The 22,501-nt window shown below is 37.2% G+C and overlaps 1 protein-coding gene across 2 annotated transcripts in view; it reads right to left on the reverse strand.

Annotated features, from left to right (window-relative positions):
- FRMPD4 (FERM and PDZ domain containing 4) overlaps positions 1-22,501 on the reverse strand; it is a 298,010-nt gene that overhangs the window by 5,034 nt on the left and 270,475 nt on the right. For both annotated transcript variants that reach the window (XM_085052131.1, XM_085052137.1), the window contains 10 exons: positions 17,110-17,214; positions 15,810-15,917; positions 12,644-12,775; positions 10,466-10,585; positions 9,609-9,745; positions 8,282-8,408; positions 5,848-5,937; positions 5,072-5,254; positions 1,718-1,856; positions 74-1,135 (listed from right to left, as the gene is read on the reverse strand). In XM_085052131.1, the coding sequence (XP_084908257.1) occupies positions 74-1,135; positions 1,718-1,856; positions 5,072-5,254; positions 5,848-5,937; positions 8,282-8,408; positions 9,609-9,745; positions 10,466-10,585; positions 12,644-12,775; positions 15,810-15,917; positions 17,110-17,214 (2,203 nt within the window). The remainder of the gene's footprint in view (positions 1-73; positions 1,136-1,717; positions 1,857-5,071; positions 5,255-5,847; positions 5,938-8,281; positions 8,409-9,608; positions 9,746-10,465; positions 10,586-12,643; positions 12,776-15,809; positions 15,918-17,109; positions 17,215-22,501) is intronic.

The raw sequence follows: 22,501 nt of genomic DNA on the forward strand, positions 1-22,501 counted from the left end.
TGGAGTATTTCCAAAGCTAAATGGATGAGATGGAATGATTTTCAATGAATAAATGTAACTATGGTGAAAGAACCTGAATTGTCATTCGTCTGCTGTTCCTCTGAAGCAGCCAAAGCTTCTAGTGCTTGAAGTGTAGAGACTACAGCATCATCTAGCCCCTTCTCACACTTCCCCTCTGGATTAGTAGGGACAGCATCAATAAGCGACACTGGAATGTCATCATTGCCTAGATTACTGTCTTGCTCCTTGTTTTCTCTAGGCTGTGTCGCTTGATTCTGAGAGTCTTCCTCATCTGAACTGTCCCTGAAGCCAGGTGGAGGAGCAGCAATGGCCATGTTTAAGGTATGCAAAAGGAAATCATCTTCATTGTCATCTCCTTCCGGAGGTGGAAGTGAAGTCAAATCAATAATGTCATCACTAGAACCAGAAAGGCTGAGAAGAGCGGGTCTATTCATTTCTCCTACCATAATATCTTCTTCACAGCTTACTTCATCCTCATCTTCAGCATCATCTGTGTTTTCTGCATAACAAATATCATGCAGCAAAGGCTCTTCAATGCCTTCCGCAGCTCCAAATATTTTACCATCGCTTATAGTTGCGTAAACAGAGTTTGTAGCAAACTGAATGCTTTCAGCATCTGGTGACAACTCCAGGCCTTTAATATCATTGGCATTACTAAGATAAATGGCTCTTTGTTTTTCTAGTACTTCTGGACTTTCATCCAAAAGCCTTTCATAGCCAAGAGTCTGGGGACTGATAGCATCCAAGTTGGGATCTCCAAATATAAAGGAAACTTTTGCTCCCCTGGGAGAATCCTGTGCTTTCTTGCTAGGTTCCAAACCTGAGAGTGACAGCAGTGAAGGCTGGTTAAAATTTCTGCTTTCTTCTGTTTCAGCAGGGTCACTTTGCTTGGCCAGATGCTGATCAAATCCACCTGAATTATAAGTATTTTCTATGTACAGATGTCTGTGTTCTTTTTGACATAACAGACTTTCAGAAACATCTACAGTCTTCTGCTTTGGATCAGCAAAGGACATTTGAGCCTCCTGATCTCCTTCAGCCAGGAAAGTGGTAGTTTTTGCTATACAATTCCACTCAGAAGCAAGGATATTATGCTTCCCTCTATTTTCAGATCCTATAGCATGGTGAAATAAAATAAATATTGTGAAATCAAAGAACAAATTCATGTAATTTGCAAACAATCACTTGTTAATGCTGAACATTAAACACTCTGAATAGGATAGCTGAGCCATCAAATACTTCAGAAAAGCGCTTTCAAATTCACCTCTAAGTTAAATACCTGTTGATTTAATGACCTAAAGTTTAATTGGTACTTCTGTACCCTAGAACAAAACTGAACCTCAGCTAGGTACAACTGCTATTCCAGGCATAGTAACACAAAAGCAGCTTGTTTCTCCAACACCATATGTATTCTGACAAAAGATATATGCATATAAAATAACAGCACTCACAGGGAGCATGCATCTGTCTACTAGAGTATGAAGCAAGTTCATCACACGGTTTATTTTACCATGAAGATGCTATCATAGGCTGGATATTAGAACATTATAAATCTGACTTGATACACTGTGGTTCTAGTCTGAGCCAGCAATCAGATCTCATTTGACTCAGCCTTCTATTTATCTCAAGGTGCTCTGGTTAAGTTGACTTCTTCCTTATACACTGGACCATTGTTAACATATTGTGAAATAAATACCTGTTTCTCGGTTCCCTGCATTTTTCTTGTTGGCCATGTTAAATATTGAACGCCTTGAGTCAACCAGCAATCTGTAGTATCCAGCTGTTAGGCAAGCAAGATTCATTGCATCTGATGACTCCATCAGAAGAGTAATAGGCTAAGAAGAACACAATCAAGTTAAGGCTGTTCCTCCTCAATTTATTTGCCTGTTGACAATACTATTATATCAAAGCAGAAGGAATTACATCACAAATACCACATTGAAAAATACTTGTGAGAATTTATTTTCCTCACTACCAATATCAAATAGTATCAAAAGTTTAGTAAAGATTGGAGTTGTAGTAAGGTAGAAGTACAACTGGACATCTTAACAACTGATTGGTCTCTTTCTGAATGAAGTTAACTCTTGCTCCATTTTTTTTTTTTTTTTGCCTAACTTACTCTTGCCAAAGCACTGTTTAATGTCACTCTGAATCTGCCACAGGTTAAGAACCTGGCATAATAGGTGCTAGAGTCTTGTAGTTGTATGGGAATCTGCTGCTTTCCAGAAAATGTGGTACACTAAGCATATGCAAAGAAGCATGACGTGGGAAGAAAACAGTCAGGGAAAGTTAAGGTTCATAAAATACAGCAGTCAGGTTAAAGCTATCATTACACAGCAGGGACAGTGACAGGTTAAAAGATTTCAGTGTTTGTGTCCTGATGTTACTGAAAAGAGAAGTGGTGAAAAAATAAGCAGAAAAACAGAGACAAAGAGAATGGAGAAAGATCCCCAGAAGGGTGATCAGCAAAGAAAACAAACACACAGCACTGTAAAAAAAAAAGCCAGTCCTAACAAAAATGCAAGACCTCAGAGCTTTGAAAAACTGTGGCTGCCAGGATAGCAAGCATCAAACCCAAGACATCCATGTGAAACAACTTTAATTCATTTTCCTTTTGCCATTATGTATACATTTCCTTGCTTAAAATTTTTTTCATGTCTCTGTAGTTTTTAATAACAAAAGTTGTTCTCCTCAAACGTAATTTATTAAGGTGGCTAGCCTCTACAACTCCTAGACAGGAAATAAAAATGAAGCCCTTACCATGATGCATAGATAGAAATTAAACTGTAGACTACCCATCTTATCACTCCCAGTTTGTAGTGACTCATGGCTATGTGGACATTTGTGACATTTATCATAATTTAGCATGCAGAGCCCACTGTCACAAGACAGATGCAAGGACCTGCATCATTCATTCCAGGAGGAATGTCACATGCAATAAGGACAACAGGATGTCTCTCCATCCTACTCAACCCCTTACTAGTAAAAAGACAACTGATTCTGATGGAAGCTGTGGCCAAAACATAACTGATGATCACAGCTTACTACCAAACCCAGAATAGGTCCAATGAGTTTTTATAAGCCTGTGCTGCAGCATCTTAGGCCAAAATGTCCCAGGTGCCCTGAATGTTGTATAAACTGTTTTCAGCAACTTGGAAAAATTTATGAGGGTGTTTTTCTTTAACCTACATTTTGCTACAGCTTGAGCATCTATTCAATACATGCTTCTTTCAAGGTATTCAACTATAGCTATTGAGTTACTATAAATTATTAAACCTACAGTGGGTTAATTAATATCTGCTCTTTTGAGCAACTACTAAAAACTGACATTTGAAATGCTACACTCATCACAAATTTTCTGCAGTGATTGGCAGAAATTGATGAACTTCACAGAAATCTCAGATTGCTGAAAACAGTGCTGTGAAGTACTGTTCATCTGCTGAAAAGTCCTGCGACAGCTAAACTTTTATTGCCTGCTTCTGCCAAGTGAAACATACTTGAGAACATATTTAAAGAAACAAAAATAAAATAAAAAACTAAACTGTCTGTTTGTTAAGAAAATAAAGGCATATATAACATACACTATTACATTCAGAACCTGGATATATGAACCTGCAACCTGAGGGTAAGTCAAAGGATGAAAACATCAGTTGAGAATACCTATCTATGTGTGCCTGCATCTCCTTCACAGAACAGTCACAACCCCTACCTGTGCCCCACAGAGAGGCAACTTTTTGTCAAATTTCACCCAGACCTTCCTAGATTTTTATTTTTAGTCAGTATCTCTGGGTTTAAGATCACACGTGCAAGGAGATGGGGATATACACAATTTGCAACAAGACAGTAACAGCATTATAATATATAACAACAAAAAACCATGGTAATACATAATACAATGGCATACAGTGCTGCATATTACATATGGGCAGATGGGAAGGATTTAATTTCTATATTACTTTCTCCATCTGTCAAAAGGTCATAATAGCTTTCTTACAAGAAGGCTATGAGTTTAGCTCAGTAATGCAGGCAAAGCAGCTGAGATCCTCAGATGTTACCATTGCTAAGAAAGGTGAAGAAGATGCTGTGTTCACCAACCTATAAATTTCTCTCAAGTTGCTGTCAAAGAGCATCTAGATTACTTTACAACAATGGTTTTTTCATTACCTTAAATACAGGGAAACAGTTCCAGGTCAATACACCTAAAGCATTCAAAGCAAAAGCTTAGTAAAATATTCCTCATGTGTGCTTTTTGTGTATAGCTGGGTAAGCAAAAAGAACTGTTAGGTTCTAGTTATTTTAATCAAATATTTAAGTTTCAAGTATAATGAGAACTCTTCCTTCAATCTCTGGTTATTCAGATTAATGCCCTAGAAAATCCATGAAGTCTTCCACTTCAAAACCAAATAGAAACCACACCAAGAAGAACCAGGATGGCATAACATACAAAACTCCAGTCATTTTGCCATTAGATGCCACGGATGTGAAGTGTTAAGTGAGACTTAAAAGAAATTAAATTACTATAGGTAGATGATGAGCATCCATGAATATATCATGAACTGGAATTATAAAGGCTAAGAAAAAACACCCCTTTCATTTTAACAGTTTATTTAATTGGCAAATGCTATTTAGTTACTTGCAGTGATTTTTTGCATATAACACTAGAATACAGGGGACACTGGTTCAATGCAGCTGGTGATTCTTTACTGGTAATAATACTGTATATTACGCTGGAAGTAGCTTCAAAAGAAGGCCAATTTCATCATCACCTCTTCTTACCAGCAAATCCATGAAGACAATAACAAAGCATGTCGCTGGGGGTCAGATGAGAGAAAAATCAAAACAGACTGCATGTGCTGGAAGACACCAGCCTGGTACACTGTAGGCCCAACCTGTAGTACATAGGCACTGTGGCCAAAAAAGAGCTGAATATGCACTCAGAGTACTATTGGCATGACAATGTTCAGAACAGCATGGCTTGATCTAATACCCAAATAAAGACAAAAACATTATTTAAAGATGTTATATCAACACAAATCAATAAAAAACTTACTTTTACATCTAAGACATGCAGCTCAACTCTAACATTGCTTTCGTCTTCTGTAAACATCTCAATTCTGTTCACGTGGCTGAAGTCTGCCAGGAGAGCCACAAGATTTGTTTTGGTGTTTATCACATGGCTGATTCCATACCGTGGCCCTACTAACAGAGTCACTTCTGAACGCTTTTCTCCCTGCTTTAGCAGAAAAAGGAAAAAAGCACAAGTAAAAACCATGATAGGCACTGCACAGTGGCAGAAATCACCACTCCCTTCTTTCAGTTACACAGAGTTACATTTGCATGGCATTTCTACATTAAAGGTTATTATGTTTTTTCTAGGAAGATATGATACACAAGAGCATACTTGGTTCTTAATTTAAAAAAAAGTAAAGGAATTTCTTGCTGGATGTTGATTGCACTCTAGTTTTTAGGAGGATAGTTAGATGGACAGACGATGGATGGACTCTGCTTCTGTTAAAAGAAAAACTTTGTCATTAAGATTTTTCCAGACTAACAATTTTAGCATTCAATAGATAATTGGATGGCGTTATTTGCTAAGAAAGTACTATCTATCTCTAAAGTCCCAGTAAAATTTTTACTATGACAGATATGTCATTTTCAAGATGAAAAGAAACAAAAAGTGATTTGGTTCAATTAAAATTATTTTTAAGCATATGAATAGAACCCAAACTTCTAAAGAAAATTATATTTCCCAGCTTTCAGAAAAAAAAAAAAAAGGCATTAGATAAAAGAAATCAAGAGAAGAGACTATTTTAAGAGAAATGTTACCACTAGTGTTGCCTTGAAGACACGCCCTCCATATAACCGTAGATCACTGAGGAACTTTAGATAATGCACCTTGGCTTGTAGAGCAGAGAGCTGAGAAAGGAGAAACAGGGGTAAGAGGTAGTTGTGGAAATCATCACTTTATAAAATTCAGAAAGAAAAAGTATTTTTGTAATATAAAGAGAATGGTCTGCAAAAACAGCTCTTTGGAGCCTGAAACTAAATCTAGAGATGCTTGAGCTTCAGATGAGGAGAAACAGTTCCATTCTTAAAATTAGTATCTTGCTTGTTTAGTTAAAATGCACTGAGGACTTGGGAATGAGCAGATCAGAGCACTTCAAGAACATCCTAACTGTTTTAACGAGGGGAAAATGTTAAAGTACTCAGATTAAACATCTGTTCACTGAGGGATTTCAAGGCTAAGACAGCAGCTTTCCATTCATAAACTCCATCAGTTCTTAAATGTTTATGTACCTATACAGAGAAAGAGAACAAAAAATTTGCATTTGTCAGCTACTTATATTGCATTTTGCTAGGTACTTGTGGTGTTTGGCATATTATTCCAACTTGTTACTGCATTTCCTACTATCTAAAACAACACTCTTCCATTATATTTAGTAGGTAATAAATCTGAAAGCTAAATAGAGCACATCAACATATATGACCATACAATGTAATACATGTCATAATTTGTCTCCTCTTTTTTTTCCTCTGAGTTTAAACTACCAACTTAAAAAAGAAAACTTGGAAATATTTTATGAGACAGAAGGGAAAGAATAAACAGTTCATTTCATGCAGTCTGAATCCAAACCTTACACTTCCCTGGTGTAAATCCTTATACCTCTACTTTTAGAAGATAATATAAAACAGCCTCATATCATTTGCTAGTCTCATTCCAGTCACTAGATTTTTAATTCAAAATCTTATTTGACCTTGAACAGCATTTTAAGGTCCCCTATCCTAAGTTTTTCCTAGACAATAAGGAGGAAATGGATCCAAACCAGAGCAACTAGTGATAATGCTTTCCTCTTTGCTCCACCAGGTGCTCACTTGGTGAAGAAATACACAAGGGTTGTAAAAAAACTCAGGAGAATCCTAAGAATCACAAACTTCCCTTAGTGTGAAGGAAGAGAAGACCCCAGAAAGAAATTTGTTATTTCCTGAGTTAGTACCTACAAGTGAGACAGGAGGTGACGAAGAGCTCAGATCCTTTCTTTCTGAGACCTAGCTGCCTTAAAAGCAGGTTGGTAAACCATGTATTTCCAAAGCTCAAATAAAAAAGAATGAAGCAAACCCAACACAGTCTGCTTGCTGCAGGAGAGGACTGTTGCAGTATCTCTTCTAACCAAGAACTGATACTGGTATGCCACTATAAGGCATGTCTCACACCTGCAAGGCCTGCAGCAGTGACAGCTTCCAAAATAAACCAGAATTTACACTAGCAGAATAAATAATAAGCAATTGGCATAATTTAGCTTTAGTTTCAGCAGTATAGGAGACATGCAGTGCTTCAGCCTTTCTTCCTAAGATCAAACACACTACATTCACAGTCATGATGTGTTCTGAAACCTCCAAGCAGGATTTCTGCTGATCACAATGAGCCTCAGCTCAGGCACCAGCTGTTTTGAGCTTTTTTGGTTCAGAAACAAAGTGTCATGAAACAGGATTCAGCTTGTTTTATGTTTCAGCTAGTCACTCTTAGGTTCTTTTTATAGTCCATGAAGAGAAATAAGCATTTCTAGGACACAAGCAATCTGACCTATTTTTGGTTCCGAATGTGGGATGGGATGAATCGCTCCCTAGAAGTGCCTCTTCCTCTCCATTGACTACAGAGACAAGATGATCTGCACTAAGAAACCACATTATGGTGTCTAAAAGCAGTCTCAGCTGCATGTGTGTAACAAAGGCATTTCTCAGAGACATTGTCTTATCCGTGTTTTTTCCAGCTGAAGCGAAAGCTTAGTGCTAAAAAAAGCATTTTACAACAGCAAGGAGGGTCATTTACTGTAAGGACCATCATCTATCCCGTTAGATCTTGGCCAGCGAAAAGTCTTTCTCTACAGTGTAACAGAAAACAATCTGAAAAACAGCATTTATGTCAGATGAGAGCATCAGAGAGAGAACAAAAACTTTCCTAGCAAATCTGCTGTTCATAGAAAGCACTAATTTAATTAAAATATATATTTATATATGTTTCTCATACATGAGGTATTAATAGCCAGTTCTCTGTCATTCTCAAGATAAGAAGGCAGTTTAGCTGGGGCATAGTCAATTATTTTTAACAGTTCTTGGCTATGTTGCACCAGCACCCAAAGTTAAATCTCTGAAAATATCGTGGCTAGGTGTTTCTCTGAACACTTAGGTCTAAATGTGTCCCATGCATACCACCCTTTCTGTTCTTTAAAACATATTTTCCATTAAGATGCAAATGTAATACCTTTTTGCCTGGAGGAACTAGGTTTTGATTTGCTTTGACAAGGTGGGAAAGTGCTTTCTTTATGTTCTTTTCTTTCATGCTTTGCAGCACAGCAGATGGAAGAAAAGTCTCTAATCCCCATTCTTTTCTGTAATAAAAGGCATATATTTAATTTCACATTCCTGTGATGATTATTTATCTAAAGACTGGTGACTATGATGCCAAGTGAATGATTACCTGAAAATAGAAGGAGAGTTGATCAAGTCCAGAGTTTTGTAATAACATATTATTTTTAAAATTTAAACCATTTATTGCTTATGAGAAAGGTATTTTAAACTGATAAATAATCTCCCTTCTATCCCTTCCATCTCTTTACTCATGCCATTCAGAAGAGAATGTTTGATACCAAAAGTCTATGTTAAACCACTTAATTACATTGGCAAGCACAAGCACAATTGCAGAATTAAAATAGCAGATAATTTAACAATGTAATGTCAGATTTAATTTTCTTTTATAGGCTTCTTTTAGAACATGGAAACCGAGCCATTTTCTTGTCCCCTTTTTGTCTGTGGGGGGTGCAGAGGGGTAGGGTCCTCCTCAAATGCAACCACCTCCATTTACCAAATTCTTTTCCTGCTTGAAGCATCCCTTTTGACAGAGGACTTGACTCTTCTTCACTTGTAAGTAATTATTTTTGTAGATTCATTAATAGGATAGACTATGACATTGTCTACAATATGATGGATAAACTCTACAAGATTGAGTGTGTCACAGTTATTATTTCCATTCTGCCAATAAACTAAGCAACATCAAAAGAAGTTTTAAGTCTTGGAGTTATTTTGTTGTGGGGGCTTTTTTATTTTTTAAATCCAGGCAGATGTACACATATTTGCACTTTCCAGTATTTATTTTTCTTTGTCGATATATATTCATGATGCCTAACATAAGATGGGTGCCTACTTGTGTACTTCTGCTTTTCAGAAATATTACAAACTCCAATCTATGACCTACTGTCTTCTGAAGCAAGCAATAATCTGAAAATTTCTATAATAATCTCTACAAAAAACCTTAGGATATAGACCATGTAAAATTAGATCTTAAATCACTGAAGGCAAATGAGCTAATCTTATTTACATTTATAGTCTATCTCACATGCCCAAACAGATGACCAAAAGGTAAAAGGGACCAAAAGTACAAAATATACCACACTTGACACACCTGAATCCATTTCAGTGCCAAAGAATAAACTGGTGCATGCATACAGATATATTAAAGAAACAACCGTCAAGAATTTACAAGTTACTCCTAACATTTCACTTTTTAAGAACACACAGTATTCTCAACTTACTCTATGTATTTGAGAGAGATTTTCTGTGTTTGCTTGGTGGTCACAGTTGCAATATACATTTGTAATGCAGCCAACCTCAGGGCAATGTCATATTTCAGTTCTGGTCCAAATCTTTCCTGAACCACATCATTACAGCTCTGCCAAAGAACCAGTAGAGGGAGCATCACGTTAAAAAATCTTGCTCTAAAAATAAATTATTGTTCTTTCCTTTTTTTTAAAATATTAACATTTCATGAAAAGTAACCCCTAACTCAGAAGCAGGACCATGTTGTTGCTCTCAGAGGTGCCAGTTGTTCACAATATAGGCACAAATGAAGAATATCAGTGCTTCTGCCAAAGAGCAAAAGGCATGATTGTTTTGACCTAAGCTCTTTTCAGCCTTCCCGGAGAGAAGAGTAATCTTCCATCACAAAGAGTGCTGGGAGGAAATCAGTGTATCTGGACCCAGGATAGCAGGATTCTACCTGGTGGGATACTCAGGAGAACCACATTGTTTGTACATCAGTTTTCACATCCACTTTACTGGAAGTTCCTTTTCAGACATCATTTCTGTCTGATATTATGGTACCATAAATCTGTATTAGCAATTAATTCAGCTTCACTCTTTTCTAAAGCCAAATATATTTTGGAAAGATATCAAAGCATTAGTATTTGGAGAGACTTATGAAGAAAGAGGACTTTGCAGATGATAGAGATTTGCACATTCCCCAAGTGCATTCACTGGCTTTATGCAGCAGAAATAAAAGCCAGGATTTACTGCAACCTTGCTTTTCTGTGTGAAGATGTAAATTTATATAAATACTAAGTATATTTTTCTTATTCTCCTTTACACTAGCAGTGGCTGTGCTTTCACTTACCTGTACATAGAGATATTCAAAAGCAACTGGATCTCTTCTTAAAAGATCAATGGGATCCTTTGGGACAAAGCTAATCCTGAAAAGACATCTCATCTTATGCGAGCTTGGCCTTTGGGTCACCTAGGACAGTGCAATAATAATATTAGAGCTTGGCAACCCTGGCTGAGCAACATGGTCTAGTCTCAGGCAACATTACCCTGTTCCAGAGCCCTGCGGCAGCAAGCAAAATGATTCTGCCCCAAAAAGAGCTTTGCCATGGGCTACTTAATAAGTTTTTCACCTAAGAACATCATATATATAATCTTGTGGAAAGACTTTCAGACTCATACAGGCATGAGTGCCTGATACAACTCATCCTCAAAGCAACAGAATTCACTCAAAACCAGAGTGAAAGGACAGAGAAAACAGATCTCAACAAATAACCATCCAAGTGAAATGCAAACTGAGCTGAGCTTCAGCAGGACTAAATACTCATAAATGAGAAGAGATAAGTTTTTGGGGAGAGCTCACATTTTATTTCTTAGATTGCAAACACAGGTGAGGCCAAATTTGGCAGCTATTACTCTCACTTTCTCTTGCTTGTTTTAACCGATTAGGCAATTTGCAAGAAATTAGGTCTTTTTCCTGGGTAGTTCTGGATTAAGAGGTATACTCCATAACTTCTGACTGAGATCCAATACATTAAAAAATTTAAAAGTCTGCTTCATGTTTTGGTCAGCAAAACTTTTTTAAGCATCTATCTCTGTAATCTGGGTGTATTCACAGGAGACCACTGCATAGCTAATGAATAATTGGATGAAAGGGTAACAATCCAAAACCACCACTGTAAGTCATGGTCAGCAGCAACATTATAATGGCAAATTAAAGTATTGCTGATTTTACAGCAACTTCAAAGAAGAAGCCCTCAGAATTAATGTAGTTTATATAATTTATTCAATTAGGCTAATGCAGTTAGAGAGTTAGGGTACTTTATAATCAAGATCTTTACTTGACAAAACTATACTTTTAAAAGTCTCCAATGAAGTCTCTGTCTTGCTCAAACAATTTTCAAAAGGTCTGCTTACCTCACATTGTCTCACCTCTTCCCTAGGTATATAGACATATTCAGTACATATAAATAAAAGCCCTGGATGGGATTTTTGAAAGCTCACTATGTTGGTTTATTCTGATCTTTTTGATTTCAGTGAGAATTTTACCAATTACTTCAAGGAGACAGCTAGGCTAGGAGGACAAGTATTGAGAATGTCTGGATTTTGTGCAATCACTGGGTAGCTCATACCCGCAGGGAAAGAATGTTAACATGTCAAAAGCAAGTGCTTAAAGGTTAGAAAATACTAAGAAGACTGTTAGCTGGTAAACTAAGCTCCTTCATGCCATTACACAGACTCTAGTTACAATTACAGGGATTTTGCCATTTAAATTAAATATTTTTCCCTGTCTAAGAATCCATTTCTCTTTTTTCCTTCTTTTTCCAATTTAACTGAAATAAAAAAATACAGTAATGTTCTCTTGAAACACAGAAATGTAATAGAAAATTTCAGGCTAAACAATTTGGCAAAATGATAAGCAGATAAAATTGGGGTACTCTGCTGGAAACCGTGAAGCACCTTTGACTTTAGTAACACCTCCCTATCTAAGGAAGAAAGTCACACCAACATTTTCTGTGTCCCAATCCATCACCACTCAAGTGACATAATGTATCTCTGTGTAAACAAGCCAAACGACTTCATCAGAAACAGGAGTGTTCCCTGTTACCCAGATACAGATCTGTATAATCAGATTGGAACCCAAGATTAAAATAAGGCTTTTAAAGAAATTTGGGCAGACTGTGGTTCTCAGAATTGTTACCATGGATTTGCCAACTGTTGTTTACTAGCTGGGCCTCATATGATATGAAAAGGCTTTACAAGTATTTTTTAGATTTCAGTCTGATCTTTAAATTCTTAACATTTTTGAAAGGCCCAATGAAGCAATGACATATGATGTTAGCATAACAGAAAAATATTTTTTTGCTGTGAGAACCTTATTCCTACAATCACATCTAAATATCCTTGCTATTTGATAGACTGTATGAAACTGTAAAGCTTGCAGCTAACTCACTTGAGTAATGAAAGAGATGGATAACTTACTAATTAATCCATCTCATTAATATCTGCTTCCATGTATGATTACACAAACCTGAGTTAGAGTCTCCTGTTCATGTAGCAAAAGGAGTTTCGTTCCAGATCCTTCAATTCTCTGCTCCAGCATTAGGGAGAAGTGCTCAATACACTTGATGGAAAGCTTTTCTTGGAGTGTTAAGATGACATCCTAATTAACAAAGGATTAATAAAAAGTGCTTAAATTCATGAAGTGCCTGGGGACCAGTTCTTCACTGCCACACACCCTGCATGCACCCAGCACAGGGTAGATAGAAGCCCAGGCTTTGTGCCTGTCTTGCACAAATTTACAGGACATCACAACCATTCACCCAGTGAACAATCAGCTCCTTTATAATCAAATATGCCTGAGATGGTACCAGATATGAATGTGAGAAATACACAAATCGGATTGCTGGGAATGGACAACATTCTGCTGTGGTTTACCATGCAAATATATTGGTGTGGCCCTTAAATCATCTCTGTCTCCCTGGAAATAAAACCCATCAGCAAAGGAGAGATGGTCTTACTACTATTGTCTTTACTATTTTGGTCATCAAGCAGACAAATCAAACTTATATGTTCAACCAAAAAAAAAAAAAAGATGAATGACCTTTATTTGTTTTTACTGCTAAGGGGTTTTTTAAAATTTCACGTCTTGAGTTTTAAATGCTGACAGAAAAGTCAGCATGATAGATAACTGTGCAGAACAACAGCTCTGAACTGATGGACCATATCAAGTTTTAGAGACTCCTCATAAGCTTTTTTCACACTGAATTATGCCTAAGGATATTTAATTTGAGAACGACTGTATCCAAAATAACAGCTAAACAAATCTCTCCACAAAACCATTCAAATAATCCCTAACTTACTCTTGTATAATGCTTTGTACATGTATGCAGATTATTAATATAATCTGTCTAGGTATCTTTTATTTTAGCGAATGTTGTAGAAAAAGAAATATATAATAACCCATCATTTAGAAATAGTTTCACATTATGTGGGTGACAAGATTAAAACATTTCTTTCCATCTGAAAGATTTTCAGATATACATTAAGTATCCAGATGGATAGGACTTACTAAGGAGATCATGATGAATTGTAATCCAAGTGTTTTAACACAATTTAGGAAGATTAATTGATCATTTACAGTGTGTTTATGGAAAATCAAGACCAAATTGGTGGAAGGATGAAAAAATATATGTGGGAGGATGGGGACAGCTCTCTACAATGTTAAAAATATTAGACAGTATTAATGATTGCAAGCAATCACTCTAAATAATGGAGGGTAATATTATACTATTCTGACTAATGGGGAATTTATTGCTTACACATTAAATCTACTTTTATTTATACTTCTAAACTGTGCTGAAAGACTACGGACATAACAGTAACATGAAGCAGCACAATATTAAATACAAGCTTTTAAGAGCATAATAGTGGCACTATTTTCCACCACTAGATCTCTTGGACCTCTTCAAATATGAGGCTAAGGCACAGAGCCTCTGAATTACTGCACCAAATTTTTTGCTAGATATCCTCTCATCTGATAACTTAAACGTCAGCCCAGGTGCTACAACCCAACAAGAAGGAAAGTGAGGAAAGCAGGTTAGGTTAGGTGCTGCTTGCTTCCTCCTTTTTAAGTAGTGAACTACTGGACTGCTAGAGGTGAAAAAATCTGCATCTACCTTGACTCACCTGGGGCATGTCTACTTCACCTCAGTTAAGCAAAGAAGCAACAATCTACACCCACCCATACACACTGACAAATACATACACATGCAAGAATATGTCATTTATAGTGGTGCAGGCCTCAGAATATGTAATTGCCTGAATTAGATCCAAAGTAAATTATTCCTAAAAATAGTCAAAATTACTAAGGCCAAAGCAGGTTTACAATGTCAATAGAGCTAGGTAACTGAGTCCACATGGATATCTGAGCCAATGACTTCAGATTTGACATTTGGTCTTATAATACATGACACATCCATGACAGAACTACTGAAAACTAATGAAATGTGATGGCCAAAGACGGTCTTCAGGGGCACAACATTCTGGAATAGGTTGGTTGTTTATATGCTCGTAATAAAAAATACTAGAAAATGGGCTTTGAAGTTTGGAGACCTCACTAGCTACATGGATCATGTCTCCTATTTCTTCACCTAACCAAATTTTCAAATGGACTCAAGGAATTTAGTATCTCATGGATGTATCCCATGGATGGAATGGACCTGTATTCAACTTATGGCTAAGACATATAAACTACATTTATTAAGAGATGTGGCAGCACATTTTTAAGTGTGACTTTAGTGTCTGTTTAACCATCAGACTGGAGTAAATTTCTTCTCTGCCTTGGTAAATAACTCTCTGTGCTGTTCTAACAGATTGAGCATGCTGCTGTATCACAGTGAGCACAAAGGCAGCCTTTCTTCAAATAGGCACAATTTTACAATCCCTTAAAACCAGCAAAGGCTGGCAATGCGGCTGAGAACTGCATCCCCAGTCTTCATCAGTCATTCCCACCCATGCACCTCTCATGTCCCACTGTCCCAAGTGCGCAGGCAACCTGCAGTGAGCTAGATTTGGCAACCAATCCATGTTAAAACTAGCTTACTCAAGCAGTAATGCTTGGGAGATTAGCAGTGTGCCCAACAGCACTAGCCCTGCTGCTTCCTGCGCTGCTCCAAGGCTCTCGCAGACACTGATGATGCCTCTGATTTAGGAACCCACATGGAACAGTGTCACAGACATTCCCTGGCATACTCAGTTTTGTGCCACAGCTTTACCTTTTTATTTCTGCATGTGAAATGTGTTATGGAAAGTGCAAAGAGCACTGCACTCAGGTGAGTAATTCATCACCGACCTCACCCTACAATATCCCATCCTAAATTCACTTAATTATAAGCTCAATGATATTCAATCAGCAACCAACATCTTAATCTTCTTAGCTCCTGACTTTTGCTGACAAATCATGCTAGTGTTTGGCAGCATATCAAAACGATACAACCACACAATTTTGACTGTGCTCCAAGCACATTAACATGATCACTTCTTCTTCTCTGACAATAAAATATGTTTTTAGTGGCAGAAAAATGGACCAAATCCTCATTTCGGAACTAAGAGTCCAGCCCCAACTGAATACACCAGCAATTTTGTTCTCAAAGCATTCCAAGCAAATGATAATTACGAAGGTATAGCTAGCCTACCTTTATTGAAGTGCTGCAGTCAAAACGGAAAGATTTGGTTTGTCCATTTTCAAGATACACCTTTAGAACATTTGGCATGAAAAGAAGCGAGTTGTCCTTAACTGTTTCCTGTCAAGGAAATTAGTGAATCAGATTACAACATGCAATAAGAGAAATACAAATGTTGTTCCATAAAAAAGTACATCATCCTGATGGAAAGGCAACAACTAAAAAGGAAGGTGCTGGCCCAAACTGAAAGCAGAAATATTAATGCCCTGCAAGGGTCTAGCTGTGCTCATTACAGCTGCCCCCTATAGGTCTCTGTCCTGGAAAGATATAACTGTTCAAATCCATTTTATGTCTGGCTTGGAGTACTGCCTTTCCCTAAATACAATCTCTCTGACAATAAACATTAAATCTGAAGTTGAAACATTTTCAATAAAACAGAAAAATGGATTACTGTTTCTCTGAATATAGTGAGCTATTTAGTGTCTTCAATCTAAAAATACAAACTACAGTTTGTTAGTAGGGATTACAATTAAGGTGTTTTACATTTTCTTTATAGGTGGATATTAAATGATAATATCTTTCATTTAACAAGAGCAACATATAACATCGCTACTTAATTTGATGATTCATAACAAGGATAGCAAAATAAAGAGGAAAAAGGAAATGAAACAAAAAAGATCTTGGGTATTTTTGTTTGTTTGCTTATTTTTATTTTAAAAAGCAGAAATTCCTTTAGAAAAAAAGGAATATCAATTCAGGTTTGGAAGAGAGTTGGCTAAAGATGTCAGTGTGGAAGGATGTTCTGGCAAATTATGAAAATTGTCTGGGAGTTCATGTCCAAGGAGGAGTCCAATGCCTCTGAAAGGGAGGCTGACTATGCTTGAGGTCGGGAAACAAGAAGTTCAAGCAGATAAAACAAATTTTAAAGGGATCTGTAAGGTAATCTTAATCAATTTTACTGACATGGTACTTCTCTTGAGCTTACGGGTTTTATGAAAACAAAGTTGATCTGGAAAAAACCAACGAACAAGCAAGCATTATCAAGACTACAAAGACAAACACATGTGCTATCACCACAAAATGGATTCACCAGCATCTTAATTTTATTTTAGGGGATAAATTTTTCATAAAATTATGGGCCTAACGAACTTTAAAGAAAGATCTTTGGAAAACTTCAGAAACAGAAAAACTCTTCTCTTTGCAAGCCTGCCACCATTATTTATACCATATAATTCCCTCGCTTTCCAGCCTTGAGCCATACCTTTGGATGAAATGCTCAGTCCCTTGTGAAGTTAAATTGCTGAATACTCACCGACACCTGGCCATTGATAATTACTTCTTCTGAGAAGCGCACTTTGACAGGATTGGACTTCAATCTTGCCTTTTTTGCAGCACTAATAAAAGCTGATTTAGGAGACTGGAAGAAAAGATGATGACAAGATATATCACATAACTTCAAATTAAAGCCTCTCTTTTCTTTTTCAGTTATTCCCCGTTTCTTATACGCTGGAAACTCCATGTATACAGCCATGTTTTGCATAAAGAAGAATGGAAATACAGTCAAACCATAATGCCTACTGACATAATATATGTGTGCATACGTGTGAGGAAACACCAATGCATACTGAGCATAATCAAAGTTATCCCACTGTTAGACTGGAGTGATGAGAAGGGCTCTTGGTGTACTGACAAATTCCTGTAGTGCTCCCACAATGACTGCTGTCACCCAGACTTGTCTGCATGAATGGACACTGACCAGTGACCTGCCAATGACCCTTCCTTCTTCACACACTGAATGGAAAACCTTTGCATAATCTTTGATCTACTGGATAGACATACACACAACTTTTGCCAAAAATTGCCTGGGAGGTCTCCAAATGCAGTGGCATCTCACTGTATTAGTCCGCTTCAAAACATGGGTGAAAACCACCAAAAGGCACCTGCAGGCCTGCAGGCTTCCCCTGAAGATATCCCCTAAACACACCCTGTGCAAGGTGTGCCTTCAACAGGTCAGATATATTGTAGGACTTCACGGATTAGAAGTCTAGAAGCAGTCCAAATTTTCTTCTGGGACCTACTTGACTTTTACCTACTACATTATGCAATGGGTTTACCTGTGATCAAGTTTTCAGTCCCTGAAAAAAATAATCTCCTCACTTGAGAAATTCAACTAACAACCCCCTTTTAGCAACAAATTAAATATTCACAGCCAATGGGATTTCCATTTTCAGCAGAAGTGAGGTTGGTTTATTCTCAGATCAGTTACAAACACAGTGCTTCTGGCATTGCCTCACTTCATAACCATGATAACGGGCAAAGGAAAACTTTCTCTCTTTGGCTGAAAATCACTGGGCTCTTTGGGGCTAGGTTTTGGTCCATTTGTTTCAGGAAAATATGAATTATGATTTTCAGAATCTTACTCTATGTTCTGAGAAGTGGCCTTACTGGTTTTGAATAGACTTAAGTCATGTTGGTTTGCCTGTGAGAAATAAGCGAAGGCACGAGTGGTGATAATCAATGTGGTATGACAGCTGTCCTTGTAAACACGGGAAGTCTTGTTGCCATCATTCAAATTTTGACTTACAATCTGCAGGAGTGATGGAGTAGTCCAAGACTATGAGCTCCTCTGTCTCTGATCTCTGCTGTAATTGCTTAAAAAGTTATTTTCTTGTGATGCAGAAGTCTTATTTATAGTAACTAGCACAGAAGCCTTGTTTCTAGTAACTAGTAGGAAGAAGTCTCTAGCTCATTTCCGCATGTCTCTGATCTATTATCACATTGAAAACATGGTAACTATGAACACAGGCTCAGTATCAACCAGTGAACAAGGAACGCACAATGCCACATTCTCCCAGGAAATATCAGAGACATCCAATAATACCTGAAGCACAAAACAGAATCAAGAAATAAAAGTAAATGCTTCTTCACTTTCACAGTTCGTTCATTCTTGCCTCTCTAGCAGATATGACCACACAATAATCAACAACTGTAAATAACAGAAAATTCAACCCCATGAACAAACCAAGCCCAGTTTCCAGAGTCAGTGCTGAAAAAGGTGGAAGGTCCACAAAAGTTTTGAAACAACCACAAAAACAAAAACAAAAACAAAAACAAAAAAACAAAAAAAAACCCAAAAAAAAAAGAAGTAAAAAAATAATAGTTTCACAGGGCGAGGGACCTCGTTGACTTCTTCAGCAAGAGCGGACAACATGGAAATGCTGAAGCAGCTTATGTATTGTACTCTAGAGCTGAATTCCTAGAAAGTCACAACATAAAACAGTACCATGATTAATATGGCAATTCTAGAGATGCCTTCTCTGATTTTCCTCCTCTCCATGTAGTTGCCTTCTGCAGTGTGCAAGGGGGATAGTCTTATTTGGCACCCAAGTAATGGACTGCAAACTGTTGATTCCACTGCCACAGGACAGCACAGCCGCAAGATTAGGCTACTGGCTTTTCCTTGCAAGAACACGGGGAAAAGAGTAGCTTTCACTTACTATTCTTGCTGAAAGAAGCTCTGTACTGTTGTTTGCTCTTATTACAGATGAGTCACCAGGCTGGCCTCTCTTAGCAGGCAGACTGCCAATTTTTTCTGGATTCTGGCAAGGTTATTCCCACACAGCAAATCTGGCAAACCACTATGTGTCCCTGTCGCTCTCTACAACCTCTTTCTTCTCCTCTCTACAACCTCAAAAGTCACTTGCGGGAGGCATAAACACTTTAATTATGTTATTGCAAAAATGCAATAGGAGAGTTCAGGACAACTAAAGATTTGAACATATGTGAGTCCCCAAGAGCCCCTCTGGGATGTGGGGTTTAATGTTCATATTGCACAGTCAGGGGAGCACACCACGGTCTACCATAAAACATGGGGATTCCTTCCATTTCCACTTTCTCTGTGGTGACATGGGAAGGACTCTGGCCCTTTGCCAAGCACTCTGGGTGAGCCTGGAGCAATTGCTCTCCAAAAAGCCCCAAACTATAAACCAGGGGTGTAAGAAATGAAACAGCTATGCCATGTATTTGGGAGAACATTCTCTACTGGTTAAAGGTTTGAGTAATAGCACAGCTTTTGCATTTGATTGTGCAGTGTCATTGTTTCTACCTGTGCATCAACTTGACACTTGACATTTTCTCTTTGAGAAAAGAAGTGTTTCCAAAGGATGTGCAAATACCTAAGAAAACAGTTGGGTTTGATTGTCAGAACTCGCTTGTCTAACAAAGCCTCAGTAAGATGATATGCAGCTCTATTCCATTTTAATGTCTTTAGGTTTGTAGAAGAATGCTATCACTTAATGATTCTCATAGTGCCAGGTTCATTTGTTTCTGATGCTCTGTGTTTTAGCCAAATGGACACCATTAGCCTCAGTTAATGACCTTAAGCAGGAGGTATTTACACTAATGCAGAACATCTATCACTGCAAGGAAAGTATTTGCATTGTCACAGATAAAAACAGCTTAATTAGAGTGACTTCTGCAAAATGAGGGCACACATTTTAACAAGGAGTCAAAATAATTCAAAACCCCTCAGACTTTACTCTCTGTGACCTAAGCCCTGTTTCCTATTAAAAGCTCAAATTTATGAGTGTTTTAAATAATTTTTACTTGTTTACATAGAATTCAAAGGAAAAAAAATCAGCTGATCATTTCAACACTACCTAGAGAAACTGCTAACAAGAAAAATGAAGCATTGCACAGAGATTTACTTGGAGGAAATAACAGTGAAGACCCAGACCCTACTTTGAACCCTGCTTATAGCAACTGCAATCAACTGGCATCCCCTCAGCAGGGTCAAAACACGAAAGATTGCAGAGATGGCTTTCTGGAAAATGTTACTTTCTCATTTTCTAGACTTCTCAAAATTAGATCCTATATTCGTCAGCAGCATTAGAGTGGGTCATTTTTTGATAGATCTTAGAAACAATATCCTACATTTTGAGGAAAACTTTTTTGATGAAAATAAAAATGTCTAGTGCTTCATGCATTCTTGCAGGTAGACTAGAATTTGGGGGAGATTGCAAGGGAAGTGGTTTTTATTTGCTGAAAAAGCCTCTTTGAGAGCTCTTGCCAGTAGAAGTGCAGCTACAACAAAACATTTACTCGTGCTCAAGAAAAAGAAGGATTTAGTAGCTAGAAGAGTACAGTGTACTACCGAGCTAGCATAATTAAATAAAATTACAACAGTACAGGACAGTCACAAGGTGAAAAAAAAACTTTCCCTGTGACAGTAAGCATCAAACTACATTTAAAACTTCAGAAATACTGTAGTTTTTAAATAGCCACAGAGTGCATATGTGCAATAAATTTTAAGCTTGTTACTTAAAAATAGTCATTAGTTTAACATGAAATATTAAGTTTGCTAGAAAATAAGGAAAAAAATTGCATGAGTGAAAAAATGTATTGACTTTTTGGTTCACCCCTAACAGCAATTACAAGTGCCAAAATTTAACAAGCAAATAAAAGGTGAGTAAGAGGAAGAATTAAATTTATTAAGTGGAACAGGACAAAATGCCCTAAGGCAAACTAAATACGGTAATTCATAGCTGTGAACAAGGCTGAAACAACTACACTGGCTCACAAGAGCATTGTAGAAGAGCAAGCAGGGGCATGGAAGAAATAATGTGGAGAAGTTTTACCACACAGTAATTTATGATAACCACATGGCACTGACAGATCATCATCATCAGTATTTCTTTGTCAAACTCTTGAAAAAAACTGAATAGCTGGAATGGTGGCCAGAGCTGGGTTCTCTCTTAAAAAGTAGGCAATGTATAATAGAAAATTGTATTTTATTATTTGCATTATTTATATTTTGACATTTTTAGATGGTAGTCACAATCTGATCGTTAGTCCCACAGACTCGCAATAAGATTGTTGCCACAATCATTATGATCCATAAATGTTATTTATTGTAGTTCTTCTGCAACTGTTATACTGTCTCGGAAGTATAACCATGTTATAACAAGAAATACCTCTTTCAAAACAGAAGAAGATCCTATCTCTTGCCCATTGCAAAAATTAATGCACAGCAAAATTGCCATAGATCTCAGCTGGGCCTGGACTGCATCCAAGGAGCTTAAGAGATTAATCATGAAAGCAACCTATCAAATGATCTCTGCACATAAAATCTGAGCAGATATCAAACAGGCAAGTTATTTGATTTGAGTAATGCTTAAAACTTAATAAGGCAACAATCAGAATGATAGTTCATTTTCAGAATAAAACAGTCAGAAATTATAATCAAATACCATACTTCCAGAAATCAAAGCGCTGATCTGCTTCAACTGCTGGAGCTGCTCAGTGACCTCCTTATGAGCACTGGTGATAAGAACCTAGCTGAGATTTGTAGACTGATGGAAAGGAAAAGCCCAATGCTTAGGTTTGGTCATAATTAAAATGAAACTTTAATGTGCTTAAGCATTAAACAAAAGTGAATTAAAAAAATTTAAGCAGAAATGATCTGCAAAAGCTTTCAAAAAGTACTAAGTGAACTACAGAGTGCTACAAATCTAGATTACATCTACTTTCACCTGCAATCATAAAGGATGGTTACTTAAATGCAAAATCAAGACACACTCTAAATAGCACAAATAAAACCAATTAAGAAATAGCACTCCTGTAATGCATCTTGGCAGATACTTTTATGCAATGGTGGAAGGAAAATCACCATCATGAGGAGAGATCAATGAAATGTTTGTAAAGAT

This window comes from Lichenostomus cassidix, chromosome 1 (genome assembly GCF_008360975.1).
Source record: "Lichenostomus cassidix isolate B80296 chromosome 1, HeHo_3.0, whole genome shotgun sequence".
Taxonomy (NCBI): Eukaryota; Metazoa; Chordata; class Aves; order Passeriformes; family Meliphagidae; genus Lichenostomus; species Lichenostomus cassidix.